At 33.5% G+C, this 15730-nt stretch overlaps 1 protein-coding gene across 2 annotated transcripts in view; it reads right to left on the bottom strand.

Moving 5' to 3' along the window:
• Nucleotides 1-4131: 4131 nt before the first annotated feature.
• Nucleotides 4132-15730, bottom strand: part of ATF2 (activating transcription factor 2) — a 36856-nt gene continuing 25257 nt past the window's right edge. For both annotated transcript variants that reach the window (XM_085322738.1, XM_085322744.1), the window contains 2 exons: nucleotides 11943-12048; nucleotides 4132-6802 (listed from right to left, as the gene is read on the bottom strand). In XM_085322738.1, coding sequence (XP_085178864.1) covers nucleotides 6576-6802; nucleotides 11943-12048 — 333 coding nt within the window. In that variant the 3' untranslated portion in view covers nucleotides 4132-6575. The remainder of the gene's footprint in view (nucleotides 6803-11942; nucleotides 12049-15730) is intronic.

Below are 15730 nucleotides of genomic sequence, written 5' to 3'. Positions count from 1 at the left end.
TAGCTTTAWCTGATAGATGAAAACACCAGAAAAATCTAAACTAGACATGAAATTAGATGGTGCATTTCTTTCTTGAAATGAAATGACGTTGCCAGACCTTTGGAACAAGGAAAAAGCCAAGAGTTTATAAYAAACTTGTACTTACAATTTAAAGAGAATGTAGTAGGGAAGCATCGAAGTCAATATAACATGCTTCCTTTCCAAGAAAACCAAAGCTGTGACATCTGATAGGCAGAAATGACAAATACAACTATGTTGACAACTCAGAATTCCAGTTGTGTAGTAACTGGAAACAGAGCTCTAACATCTACAGATAATAACCTTTTATACAGCGTCCAAGAGTGCCGTATAATTTATGGCAGGAGAAGAGGAGGAGGGGAAGGGTTAAGTCCTGTTAGGACTAGGGCTCTAAAACGTTTGTGCAAACTTCTGGARACAGCATAATTAAATTTTTGTGTGTTCACATATATGTAAAAGTCAGATTTCAAACTTGCTAGCTTGAGATTCATTACACGTTCAACAAAATGATTGAGTGAAAAAACATTCCTATCATTCAGCGAGATACAAGGCATCTGTTCTTCATTTACAAGGATTATCTATTTTTTCAGCAAAAATRATTAGCCCCTTAAAACAGTTCCACTGAAAGACTATACTGTTAGGGAAGCAGAAAGCAAGAAAACCAAAATATTAGCCTTTCATTTGTTTTGAAATCATAACCATGCTGACTATAAAGTTTGTTTAAATTTTATAGACAACCAGAATGACCGTACTGTACATTAAGCTTTTCAGATTATCTTTCTGAACACAGTTACGAAGAACRAGATATACTACTTACTTCAAGTGAAATCAAAGCACTTATAATGTATTTGTAAACATTTCCTTAGAAACAGGTCATCACAGAATGCATCTTAATGTCAGAAACAGTATCAGAGAAAGGGGCTGGATATAATTGAGAAGTGAAGCATAGCACTTTTTTGCTCAGAGGAAACAGTTGGCAAATGGYGTGGACATTTTTTTCATTTCATTTTCTCCATTTATTCAGACAGGCAATTTATTTGTTTGTTGCTACGCAGAGAACTCATTCTCTTTACTTGTCTCCCTTTTCTCCTGATTAGCATCCTAGATATATGACTTGGATGTAATTTTTCATTTTATTTTTAAATATAATAAATTAATAGGCTTTTTGAAATCATTCAGTTTCTAAAATGGATCAGTCCAGTGATTTAATCAAAGACAGCTTTTTGCCTTCACTAATGATCTAGAACAAGCGAGTCAGATAAAGACAGAGGGAAATACTTTTTATGTACCATGTCAGTACTAGCATATTAGAAAATTAAAGGATGAACTTCATTAGTCATTAAAAAAAAAAAAAAAGAAGAAGAAGAAGAAGAAGATTTGACGTTTGTCCGTACAGGTAGCTGAACCCACCTATTAGACTTGCATTTAATGTATTTAATCCACCTGGGGACAGACTGTATTAAATGAAATGTTTTTAGTTTACGTTTGTACTTTGATATATCAAGGTAGCCGTAGGCAAGAATTACACAAAGAAAACTTGCTTACCTGTAATGCTATTTCTCTGAAGCTATCTATATGACAGAGTTCTCATCCTTGGAGCTCATCTCAGTCTAACAYTGACATTGACAGAACTCCCAAACCTGCCAAGTATTATCCCTTAAGGTCATTAATTGTAAGCTGCAGTATCAAGCAGGCCCTGCTGTCCAAAGCAGTTATAAATACCACTGACTCCACACTTCAGTTTGTTATTGGCATAAGAGTTCCCAGAAGCATGACTGCTTTTCTTTGCTTTAAGCTGTTTTGTAACTTCTATGCTCGTTACCTGTTTCCAATCAATCTGTGTGGCCTAAATTACTGGCTGTTTGCCTAGAGATTGAAAATAATAAATATACTTGCATAAATACTTTACAATACTTTTCTGAATCAACTTTCATTTCAAAATTAAAATCACTTATATGTACTTTATTTAATAATTTAATAACCTTCCTTCTCTTTCTTCTGTCCAAAAAAATGAGTAAGAAATAAGTGCCTGGAACAATATACAACATCATTATAAAAATGATAATGGAAGAGGGATAAAGAATTTCAGCAAGGTCTAAAAGTAAAATAGTTACACAAATTGCATCAAGTTTATCTATGTCTTATTATTCTATTAAAAAYGGATACTCATGTAACTAGATCACAAATAATTCCACACCTAGGAAGTTAGARAGTCTCTTAAAGATGAATTTGCACTTTTCACACTTAAGAAGCGCTGAGTGACCTGTGCTCACTAGCAGTGTTTCTGATTTCTGCTGCACATAGTAATGAAATCTTCTGCAACACTGAGAACTCCATACTAGTAGACATTCAGGATATCCTTCCAGACCTAAATATGTACCTCATAATACATCTTGTTCTAGGAAGATGTCAATGCTTTTATAAGCTTCCTATATAGATAGTTCAGCTGAAGAAGAACCAGGTTATACAAAATGCAGAAATTCCTTCTTTGATTACTAACTTCTTGAAATAAAAATTTGCAACAGTTACTATAACTCATTGTGCAAGCAATGTTCAAAAAGAAGAAATTCTACACTGAACATAAACACTTTCATGGGTTCATGACATGGATATAAAAATATTTTGGAAGGGAAGAAGGTTAAGGACAAAGAAGGGTCATGATCTTAAAATTCAGAAAAAAATGAGGAGTCACATTAAAATCTAAAATTAAAACAAAAAGCACAATAAATCATCTATTAAAGATATAAAAACTTTGGAAATCTGAATTATTTAATGATTGTGTCATCTAGACCATCCCTACATAGGATATGAGAGACACTGGTTAAATAAATCACACCCAGTATGTTACTTTTGACACAGTGGTTAAAAATATACTTTAAGGAGATACTACTATAGGCCTATCTTGCCATTACTGTTTTCCAATGTAAATTAGTTTAGTCTGAATTATTTCTCTGCTATAGGAGACAATAAGCAGCACATAAATACAACCAACCTTCATTAGACACATTGTCATGAATATATTAATCATGTCAAGAAGCATTTTCTGAAGTTTCCTTCAGTGCAATTTAACCTACCTTACTTTCAATTAATTTCAACATTTAGTCATTTACGATGACCAATTAAAATGTTTTTGTCCGTCTGTAAAGCAAACTATTTTGCAATTCTGATAGCTGTAGTCACCATTTATCTAATGCTTCCATCATCTAGTTCCATCAGTGTAGTATCTACAGTTGCCCAGCCTCTACTAGGATTTGAAAGAGAGGAGATTACTTGGGTTGAATAATTAGATATAAAACCAAGTCTTTTCATGGCGGAGACAAACTACCAGTTGTCCTGCGTTATACAAATTCCTCATTCTTGAAGTGACAAATATAACTCTCATGATTAGAAAAGAACATAACGAAGCAACAGAGGCCTACAGGCTCCTATAAAGACGTGTGCAGTTTGATTTCCACTAGTCAACATACGCATTAATCGCAACTGCATAGTAACTTTATCTTTTTTTTTTTTAAACCCTTCATGTCAGAGGTCTGTCAGGAGCATTTCAGTTGACAATATAACATGACTGCATAAATATGTTCCCAACATTCATAAATAAAACCAAATAATTTTTAATATTCTAAAGCAAAAAARGGCAAGGCATGATTTCTTTTAAAACTTTCAGGACAAAACTGTGAGCAGGTGGTCTGTCTGTATCTGTTATTTTCTAGCTTCATATAGATTAAGATGTGATTAAGGTATTTGAAAGTTAGCTGGTAATTGTGTATACGCACAGATGATTACACACATTTTCACTGTGGAACTCACTGCAACAAGAAACAGCCACACGACATCTGTGATCATCRAGCTATGTTTAAGAACTCCTTTTTTCAGAGAATTACCTTAGGCTCCTGGAACTAATGAGCTAAGGCTAATTTCTCAGACTTTGCTGCAACCCAACCGCAGAGCGATGAAATTTGGCTTATTTTCTAAAGAAACATATGTGCCATTATTCACACAATATTGGCTTGACATTATAATAATGAGTTCCACAAAGATGCTAATAATTGCAATGATGAAGAAAGGAGTCTGATGACACCACTGCCTTTTAGAACAATTATAATTTCATTAAAATAGGAACATAACTTATAGATTTTATTCTCTTTGATGATTTACTCATGCAAACTGCACATAAAAGAAAAACAGTACAGTTTGTGAAACATGTCAAATGTAAAGACCCAAAAYGCTAAGTACAGAAGTAGTGTGACATAATGTCTTAAAACTGAATCCATGGTTGTACGAATAACAACTTTTCTCTATTTGCWGAACACAGATTTGAATGGTTCTTTTTCCAGCCCCACTGTTAAATTCATTAACTGTTTACATGTCTCCTATACACTATGTAGACTTATTTTACAAGCACAATAGTTTTGTTATAAAAAACTCCACTTRTATAAATATGATTTAAAAAGCCTTTGTGTTTAGGAGAGCAAATTATAGTGTAATCAATGAGGCCTTATCTAGTCCACCAAAACTACAATGAAAAGTAACTGTAAAGTAACTGTATAGCTTTCTTGCAGAATTCACATTTTGTGCCTTTGCAATTAATTTCCTTCTCAAAAGATGTCTATTGTATTTTACCATCCCAGAAACATAATCATTATAGCTTTTTTCCTTGAATTTGGGAAGGACTTCTAAACACATGAGGTTATCAACTCAACTTCCTTATTTTAAAAATACAAAATACTTAGAATTCTTATTTTCATGCTTAAAGCCCTGAAATGAAATATATATATGACTTAGATATGTCTTTGTCCAGTTTTCATTATAGTACGGTTGTGTGTGTGTGTGTGTGTGTGTGTGTGTGTGTGTGTGTATATATATGTATATTTTAGAAATTACGATTTTCCTGTGGATCAATTACAATTTTAGGTTTAAAACTGAATCAAATGTGAAATTTGATGGTACTGACACTTAAAACAGATAGTATAGTGTGGAGAAGGAAAAGCAAATGAACTACACAACCCATTATAAATGCATTAAATCTTTGTTATATACATAGAGGAATCCTGCTTTACGGCCAGTTGCTACTATGCTTCTGTTTTTGCTATTATACATAGTTTTCCGACCTGAAAGCACACATCTACTTTTTTAAAACAACTTAATCTATTGTAAAATATTGTACGGTATTTTGAACATGAGTACAGAATCAAAATAGATAATGGCACATTTAAAAAACTCAGTATCCTACAGATGATTGGATAATGAGAAAAAGTGTACCTACAATCATCTCATCAGAAACAAACTACATCATGGAATGTTAGTTATCCAAGTTCGCACAGTAAATAACATTTTAAAACTGCAATCACCTATCAGCCAGCATCACATTGAAGGCATCTTTAAACATTCAAGCAAAAGACTGCTGGCATAAACTACTGAACCATTCTCACGCACACACCACACACACCACATAATTACATTGTTTCCAAGATACGGTAGATACTGATTTTTTTTTTCCACAAGAAAGGTATCAAAATTTTTGCTACTAAAAGATGACAGTGCTTACACAAGAATTAAGTACAAGTTAGCTTGCAAATACAAGACAATGACAAAAAAAGTCTTGAATTGTCTGAAGAAGGATTTTAGGCTTTTCTGGCATCCAAAACCATGAGTAAATTCCTTAGTCTGTGACTCAAAAATCCATAAAATACCAACCTACTTTGGAATAGCAAGTATTCCATATTTGATAACCCTGTATTTTACAATATGCTTACTGGTTTTAGCCTAGCAACAAAGGGTAGTTACAGATATCTGTTCTGACTGGAAAAGTAAAGCTCTCCTCCYCCCAGAATGAAAGTGTTAGTGGAGGGGGGGAACTGACATCACATCAATTTTCAAAGAAATCTATTTAGTAATGATCCTCATCTCGGACAGGTATGTGCATAAGAGTACTGTATCTCATATACTGTACTGGCCCTATTAAACAAATTAAAAACACCCCAACAGTTAAAAAGCCAAACAAAATGCTATACACAACAAAACCCCAAATATTTTTCTCCCAATGTTCTTCCTCTCATAATGTGCAAAACAATAAAAAGGCAAAAAGACTAAAAGCAAATTTACTGTTACTGTCTTTCTCTTGCCTAGTGCTTTATGACCTTGCTAACATTACAAAGTCAATAGGGACTATGCAGAACTTTGGTATAAAATGTCACATAATATTACTATCACAGTCTTGGGGATGACCCTTAGTAATTCACCCCAATGCTTGTTGAAATAATACCAAATTAAAAATGAAATAAACCACATTGTACTGTACACACACTTTACACACAGAGCACAGAAAATAACTAGTAAACCTAATATTAAAAAAAGAAAAAGTCTTTCACTAAGAGACTAGAAACTGTTGTTCTGTCTCATCTTCATCTGCCAATCATTAAAGCCAAATTTAAGTTTGATTTTTAAAAATGAATAATTTTAAGCTACAGATTTCTCCTAGATGGAGACTGGTCTTTTGCTGATTTCCCTTTAAAGTCACAAATGCATATCTAAGAAACTGATGCAAAGCAAGTTTTTAATCAACTTCCTGACGGCTGCGATTGGGAGGGAGGCGCCATGACAATCTGGGAAAGCACTGGCTCTGTGCTCTGGTCCGCCATCTGGGTGAGAACGGAAGTGGCCACTGCTTCTGCCTTGGAAGTTGAACTTACTCCATTAGAAGTGCTGACAGAACTATGCTGAATAGCTTCTGTATGTGGACTACTTGGCACTGATATGTCTTCGGAACTGTCATCTTTATCTGCAGCTTAAGAAGAAAAATTAATTTATTTTTTTTTCTGGAATGCACACCACCACTTTCCAGATAACAGCAATCATCTAAATAATTAAAATTCATGGTATAATGCAGAATAAATTGCAAAAAACCYCCTTATTTTTAGACTTTTTCAAAAATATAGCTTATAAGCAAAAAATATGGACTGCATTACGGAGTATTTAGGAAACAAGAAAATTTTCACATCTTTAAAATCATAACTAATCATAATTGTCCAATTTCCCACCTGGTGTATCAGCTGATGAGTCTGACATCTGATTCTAATGAGGAATGCTCGTATCAATAAGCAGTATTTAAAGATTAAAATATCACAAGATCTCCTAATACTATATAAATTAGATTTAGATTTTTAAAGCATACCACTTACTGTATTTGCTTAGTAATTAGGAGACTAATTCTATGTTTAATAATAGCTGTGAAAATCGTATCATAAAAAATTGTGCAGAACTCCTATTAATCAGACCATTCTTACTAGTTGGACAATACTTCCAAAAGACTTCAACCTACATTCTTTTAACATAGTGAAGTTCAGTAACATTTTTACTATGTAAATGTCTGTCAATAAGAGTTAATTTATTAACATTTTGTTTAAAAAATATTTTAGATATTCTACACAAAACTGAAGTACTGGAGTGAATTAGCCAATTAGCCACACAGTCACACCAACTTTTCTCATGACAAAGGGCAAACAGATTAGAAGAGTTTACAAACTTGCCTAGTTTAAAGCATTTTTCCTCATACAGATGTCTTAGTCATGCTAAAATCATGCTTTTTTCAGAGATGCAAAAGTTATCCAAGGTATTATGCAAACACTCAAGCAAAACACAGAGTTAAGGACAGAAAAAAAAAAAAAGAAAAAGAAAGCAAAGCAACAAACCAAACCTACTGTTGTTGAATACCAAATGTAATTTTTTTCTGGCATCAATTCATACTACTTACTGTTTTCCGAATATTTTTCATAAAAGATTTATGTATTTACCTAAACTCAATATACAGGTGGACAACTGGAAGACAAAAAGCCCTTTTCTAAACACTACTAACCAGTGTATAACACAATACAGAAAAACATAAACACTATCTGAAGAAGTACGAATGGTTGCTTGTGACACAGCAACAGAACAAAGTTCGATTTGTCCTTGGGATCCCTTTCAGATTTGCTTGAGATTGGCCTACAAATTCCAAAGTTACCCAGGAAAATAGAAAAGATGGGATAAGATGACATCAGCTCTAGAAGATGAACAATACTGTGATCATCCTGTCTTATTTCCATACAAAACCAGGCCAAGAGTAGTAACTAAAAATGAATACAAAGCATGAACAAAATGATGAAATGACATTTATGATGAACTGAGGTTTGTATATAATACTGGGTATGAAAAGTCACTGAATTCGCAAGACAACTCTACAACACAAGAAAATCTTTAAAGCAATCCCATTTATACTAAGGACACTCTTCTTCAAATTCTAAAATAATAGCTGTGCTAGCACTGGCTGCTCCTGGAAAAGCAAGGTACAATCAGAGAAATGTGTAAGCAAGCAAGACTGACATATTTCTTCCTAAGAAACAGTGCCTGCATGAACAAGGTAACAATTTCTCTTTATATCCCTCTTACAAGAGCACAGAGATAATCCTTTGAAAGTATCACAACGTTCTTACCCACAAGGCTAACTATTTTTACATGTATTGTATTCCCCCCCCCCCCCCCCCCCCCCCCCAAAAAAAAAAATAGATCTTTCAAACATCCAAGGAACTAGATGGATGAAATTGAGCTAGGACTACTGACAGTTACCACGTATCTTAAGATTACGTGGCAACTGAATATAGCAAGATGAAGAGACATAAAATACTTCTGAAAGACGTTTGTGATCCTCAGCAGGATTTGTGCACTCAAGAAAAAGAGAACAGAACATGAGCAGGTGCCAATTCAGTTAACAATATTCAATAGGAGTTCATCTTTGCTACAATTCCATCAAGAACAGCACAATCTGATGTAAATAAAACAAGTAAAGAGGAACATGTGCAAACTGTTAGAAGGAAATTTTAGCCACTTCTTGAAAAAATACTGGATTAATAATTAGGACAGTAGCAGAATGAAATGGCAGTGAGTGGGCCATCATGAATTAAAYAAACTTCATTTTGTCACACCTGATCTTCCTCTTCTGAGCTGCTGTTACTCTCACAGAAATCTCAAACTTCCTAGTTAGACTTCTTTTGCTGATCCTGATTCCCCTTGTTGGGGATCCTCAAGGATCTCTGATCCTTAGTGTAGAGAAAAAGGTGAATTGTAAATGTTGCAAGGCAGAGATAGCCAGGAAGTAAAGCAGATCATTACCTTTCAGTCAGAGAAAAAAGAGCTACTTCCATTGATCTGTATCCCTTAACATGTATGCTTATTGTCAATTTAATTTGAAAGAAATGCTTTCATCATAAGCAGAATTTTCACTCCACATTTTCTTCCTGCAAGTTCTCAACTTATTCCTGCCTTAAATCCAAGAAAAGATATAAAAGGAGACTTATAGAAATAATTTGGTACAGAAGAATGGAACTGAAACCTAGATGAAAAGCATTTAGGTTTCTCCTATATAATTGCATGCATATATATATATATATATATATATGCATGCATATATATATATATATGTATGCATGCATATATATATATATATGTATGCATGCATATATATATTTAAGGATTCACTCAAAATCAATACCATTCCTCTTTGAGAAGGAAGAAGTTTAAACTGGCTGACAACACATATACTGCACCAGAATTTCATCACTCCTCAAAACGTAATAACCATTTTTTTGGTTTTTCTGTTCTGATAAAACACTCTTTTGGAGCAAGTGCAAGAGATTTAAAATAATGAAAATATGGCTCCTAGGAATAGTCTTAGAAGAAGAAAAAAGAATTTTCATTCTTGTGCTCTTCACTTGGTGTGAGGCAAAAACGAGCCCAGGGAATCTGAAAGATCTCAGAAGATATGTCGGTAGGCACCAAAAATACCCTGCAAAACCATAGCTTGTTTGTGCCTGTTTGTGTGTGTCATAAGTGAAACTCCACTGAATTGGACTTAGCTGTTAAAACACTGTCTTCATGGTATAAAYTAGCACTGTCTCAGCAATGTATAATATTCAGCGCTGCAGGAACACTGTCTCTTTTACTTCCACAAAGACAGAATGCTATACCGCGCAATACKTTTTGAAGCAATTCAACTTACATGACTGTTCCCTAATGAACATAATGTTTATTTAAAAGCACTTTCTATCCATGTTATTTTCATGAACACATTAGCTGAAACAATTCCACCTCCCCTCCCCCAAATWACAAAGTGGGTCACTTGGCCTAACTGCTTTCCTAACAGTCACATGAAGATAATGCCTTCAAAGAGATAACATGAAAATTATCATTTGTACTTAACTTTTACTTTCAAAAGACTGTTAAAGGAACTAGATGAGCTATGCCTCCAATTCTCTTGTTCACTATAATTTCATTTTTTTCTAAAGTGTAGGTTGTTGCCACTGATTAGTGTTTTAGTACTTATTATTTCTCATTCTTCAGTAAATTAGAAACATTGTAGTCCTTTTCTGAGGACAGAAAATACACAATATTACTAAACAGGCCATCATCAGTACTTTAACAAAGAAATCCTTAGCATGCACTTAGTTTGCCAGTCTAGTTTGAAGATCTGTGTTTTCATGTTTTTCATGCAAATTCAGGAACACATATGTATCCGCAAAACATCAAAATTCAAGAATCATTTTTTTTTCTTTCCAAAAAGCCTTGCATACATAATGTTATCCCCTAGTAGCTTCTATATGAAATTATGTTGTTCTGTCAGATGGGAGCCATAATGGCCTCATCCCTGCAGCAATCATTGTTAATATAAATCCCAAACATATTTCTGTACAGTTCCAATTTATTCCAAGATGCTATTTTCCATCCTGTCAAAATGACTGGAGATCAAAAGGACCAAGATTGATAAGCTCAAAACTGACAAAATCAGTATTCTAAATATATATGGCAATGGATAGTTGCTAAATCTCCTGAATCTTTTAAATTAAAAAATATTGCCCATTCTGATGAAACTGCTTACAATGACTACAAGTAAAGATGGTGGCCATTAAGTTTTATCGCAAGCACCTGAGGATCTGTTTGCATGCAATACAAAATGTTCTTTTATTCTCCTGCATTACTGACATTGGCAAATTAAAATGAAGTGGCTACATATGGCAGAAACAATCTTCACATTTACAAATATCCTGAAATATCACTAAATCATAAAAACGAAAGCTGTGGGTTATATATTATGAATGTTGCCTAATGCATTCCCAGCTCAGTTATTTGTTACAAATTTGTGTACAATGGACAAAATTGGCCATTTATTCTACAACAGCAGCAGCTGGTTCTAGCACTGTGTATCATATCCAAAAATGAAGTTACAAGTCAGAAAAGCATAATTAACCTTTAAAGTGCTGGAAGGATGAAAATCAAGTGAGTAACTTAAAATAAAGGTATGTATTAGGAAAGATACAATGTTACAGAAGCTCTCAGTATTCCCTTAACTATTAGAATTGCTTTTTGAAAATATCTGGTTATAGAAAAGTAGTTGCTTAATTTTGAAAACCAAATAATCTAGAAGACAGTGTACAGTAACAGCCATGAATCTGCATTTGATTATTTTAATGGCTTGACTGATCCTGGATGTTATGGTAAATGAGGACAGCTGTTATATTACCTCAACTGAAATCTTATTACAGTATGGAAAAAAAGGGGGGGGGCGGCTAAGATAAAGTATAAAGAAGTGGTTTATCATGTGCTATTAATACTTTAATTATATTTTCCAAAGCAAGTATAGTAGCATATAGTCTTTAAATGCTAACTATCATACACATTTATTAAGCCAACATAAAACCTTTAACATTATGCAACATCTCAACTGAAAGGACTTATATTATCACATTCATTCCTGTCTTGCAATAACCTTCGAGATTTTTTTTTAATCTTTAATGCAATATTAGAACGGCACTTCTCATTTTTAATGTTCATTCAGTTCACTTTGGCAGTATTTCATTGATGCAGCCTAAGGCTATAGGTAATGGAACATTACTCACTATGATAGCCAGATTTCTTCTGCATGGCAGTTACAGGGCAATCTTTATGAGCCAGAAGAAGCTGTTTCAGCTGTGCCACTTCATTTCTCAGCAGGGTGACTTCATTCTAAAGGAGAAGAAAGTTATATACTTCACGTGGCTCAAACTACACACATTTTAAAGGTAAGTATTAAGTTTTATAGGATTCAGTTGTTCATTTAGGGGTAAATAAAATAAATTTTCATTTGGTATACATTGAAAATTTGTTTCTTTTAACTTTAGAATACCTAAATATTAGCTAAAACTTGGCTATGTTTTACATAAACTAGGAACATTAAACAACAACATATTTTTTAGTTTGCAGACTGCAGAGTGTGCATATACTCTCATTCACATGATGCAGCTACTGTAAGAATCTTCTGCAGGGTTTTGTGATGAATTCTAATCAGAGTAAGCCTACATTTAACTACTCACATTTTAACAGAYGCCACAGCCAACAAAACAGAAAAGCTAACCAATGCAGAATGATATTTGGCAACTATATTTAGATTTAGATTTTGTAAAAGGAAATCTTATGTGACATTAAAAAAAATTTGGCAGATGTCTATTATTTTTACATTGATTTTATTTCTGGTAACCAYGCACAAACTAAGTCTTGTAGGAAGGAATATCTATAACTGATAATGATAAAACCGTGAAATGTCAGCTTATGACACAAAAGCAGAGTACAATCTAGGAGGCAGCACTTGCAGGATCTAGTAACTGGGTTCATTTCCAAGCTACAGCACTCCATATTGAGTGACCTTGAGCAAGGTCATTTTACTTCTTTGTGCTTCTATTTTCCCATTTGTAAAATGGAGGACAAAGATACTTACCTTCCTTGTAAAGCACTTTGGTATCTACGGATGAAGAAGCACTACATAAATGCATTATACGTGACAATCCAAATTAAGAACAATATGTCATTTTGATAGATTCATTTTCACTTAAAAGAGCAGAAAAATGTTTATGTAGCTACAGAATCCATCTGTAATGCTTTGTGATCCCTACATCTTGTCACTATATGTGCTTTTCATGGGTTAATTTTTCTTCTAAATGTAAATCCTCCTCATCAATATGAAATACTTGAAGTTACTTAGCCTATAAGAACCTTTGAACACTACCATAGTACACTACATGTCATAATTGCTCAGTGAATATGTTTTTGCATTTAGGAGCAAGTTAAGGAAATAACACAAGAAAATCGTATTGCAAATAAACTTAGGTGGAAAAAATGCATGACAACTTCAGCCTATTTACGTACAAGTTAGATGTGAAGCAATACAGTCAAAGAGAAAATGAATTATAACTAAAAGCATTCTAAAATAAGGAAAAGAAATTTTAAGAGAATTTATTTGGTTTAGTTATCCTAAATAATAATTCATAAACATTAAAAAAATCTGTTAAGACAAAGATTCTCTTTGTGTCCTCTTCTTCCATTGAGGAGATAAAACTCTTCAAGTATTTATACTTGCAAAGTTCTCTTAGAAAACTAAGTGCTGCTTTTTATTCAGTCATTTTACTACGCCAAATATCTCTTTTAGAAACTTGATATTTAAAACAAAAAGGAGAGCATAAAGAGAGGCAAAAATCTGACTTGACTGAAATTTCAAAGGAAAGAAAAAAGTGATTACAAACAAAAACGTTTCAATAAAAATAATTAAAAAACCCAAACACTATCAGCTCTCAGTTTCCCTTTCAGGCTTCCCTGGAATTACATGTCCAGAAATCTCCAGCTGTCACTGGTAAGTACGCTACTTACATCTTCAGTTATYGGTCTCCTCTTAGATCACCATGTTATTTACTGAGGAGCCACAAGTCTGGATGCCAAGCAGGAAGCTGCACAAAATCAACGAAGTTTGGAAGGGCGCAAGAGGGAAGTGCGTGTATAGTTTTGAGACACTTATCGATAATCTGCAGTTGCTGCAGAACCAGTAGCATCCAAGAATATAAAACATACTTCTGCTGGTTGTTTTAAGGAACATCAGTAAAATAAATGACCCAATCCAGAAAGTTTTCAGCAAGTTTCTAACCTTTGTCTCTCATATTTTAAGAGAGAATTTTACATATTAATAGCATATATAAAAATGAAATGTCTGCTTACCAGTGTAAATAACACTAATGTTTATGAAAATGATTGAAACGGYAGTTTATAGATTAATTTCAGTTGTATTATAAGTATTAAGAATTTTGCTAACAATAATATAAACAACCAAATATGTTCTCTTACATTAAAGCAGATYTGAAAAATGGAAGCCGCACAGCCTATATACACACTACAAATGCTGAAGTATTATCATTGAATACATACCTTTCATTGCTACTAACACAAACACTGAGTGCCAATAGTGCCATACTTAATTTATGAATCATTCTCAAAAATAGCAAGAGTATGTCTGCTAGACACACAGTATAGGGAATGTCACAGAAAGGCAATCAACGGTTGCTATCTATCTATTACTAGTAAAATCCACTTTTGGTTGGTAATAAAAGGGGATTCTTAGAACTGAACCAGCATCTTTACACTTTGTATTTTTCTTACTGTGTGCGTGATATTATCAAGTCCCTCCATCTCAACCAAACTGTTAACGTGTGATTTTCTTTACAAAAAAGAGGGGATAGCTTGCAGTCTGAGTTAAACGCTAGCTGTCCTTTCCTTTTTTGGATATATCTGTATGGAAAAGGATCTTTATTTATGCGCATTTTTTTCCACAATTTAGCCTCCTTCAAGCAGCTTCTGCAGCATTAGTACAAACCACCACAGATTGCTGCTAATGAATGTCCTTTAAAATCTGCAATGACCTCCTAAGGAAGACAGGCCATCCTTCCAGTCAGAACAAACACTGTTCATTAATATTATGCCCTGTAGAGATTATTAAAGCAACAAGACATAAGCAGAGACCATATATGAACTTYGATGTCTGATACTGCAATACAACTGAGTAGCCACTGGGGACACACTGTCAATAGTTCCTTAAGAACATCTTTCACRTAATAGCAGTTATGCAAGCTCAGAGGCAACACAAAGTGTTATATCAAATTCAAGCTCCACAAACGATCCAACTTCTTAGAAGAGAAAAGAGTTCACAAAAGCAAGCAGAAAAAACTTCTAAAAGGTGAAGCATGAAATAATTTACAGAATACAGCCTATAATAAAGGCAAATAATAAAACCTAATGTAAAGAGATCATTGACAGGATGTAACTGATGGAAATGTTCTCTTAAATAAAAAAATTTGAAGAATAATCCTTAAATAAAATGAAGTTATATTCAACCATTTTAAAAGAGAAATAAATATAGGAACTGGGCTGTATCAAGGAAAGTCAAAGTAGACTTTTCTTGCACAGAAGTTCATCTACAGAAACCTGAGAATTATGAACATAAATCAACAGAGTAAAAAAATATTTTCAAGGTATGTATGCACTGCTAAAGAGTTTCCTTTCTTAAAAACCTTTAAATTTACACAGTTTTTGTTTGTGTTTTCACATTGAAAATAATTTATACTTAAGAAAACTAACAGCTGTTAAAAGAAGCTAAGATTTCTTATGCAAAACAATACAATAAAATTTTTAAGTTGTTTTAGTATTAACTTACTTTTGAAAGAATGACACCTCAGTAAATTCAGCAGAGCAGGGTATTTAGATATTAACAAAATATGAACTGCTAAACCCTACTATGTAGTCTATAAAACTGTACACTAAGGCAAAACTCTAAACTTATTAAATACAATGTAAGTAATCATGGGTCATTACTGCCCACTATGCTGATCAG

Source organism: Rhea americana, unplaced genomic scaffold (assembly GCF_003343005.1).
Source record: "Rhea americana isolate MKP2758 unplaced genomic scaffold, rheAme1 scaffold_12, whole genome shotgun sequence".
Classification (NCBI taxonomy): domain Eukaryota; kingdom Metazoa; phylum Chordata; class Aves; order Rheiformes; family Rheidae; genus Rhea; species Rhea americana.
The sequence above is the reverse complement of the archived record's forward strand: the minus strand, read 5'-3'. Positions and strand labels throughout refer to the sequence as shown.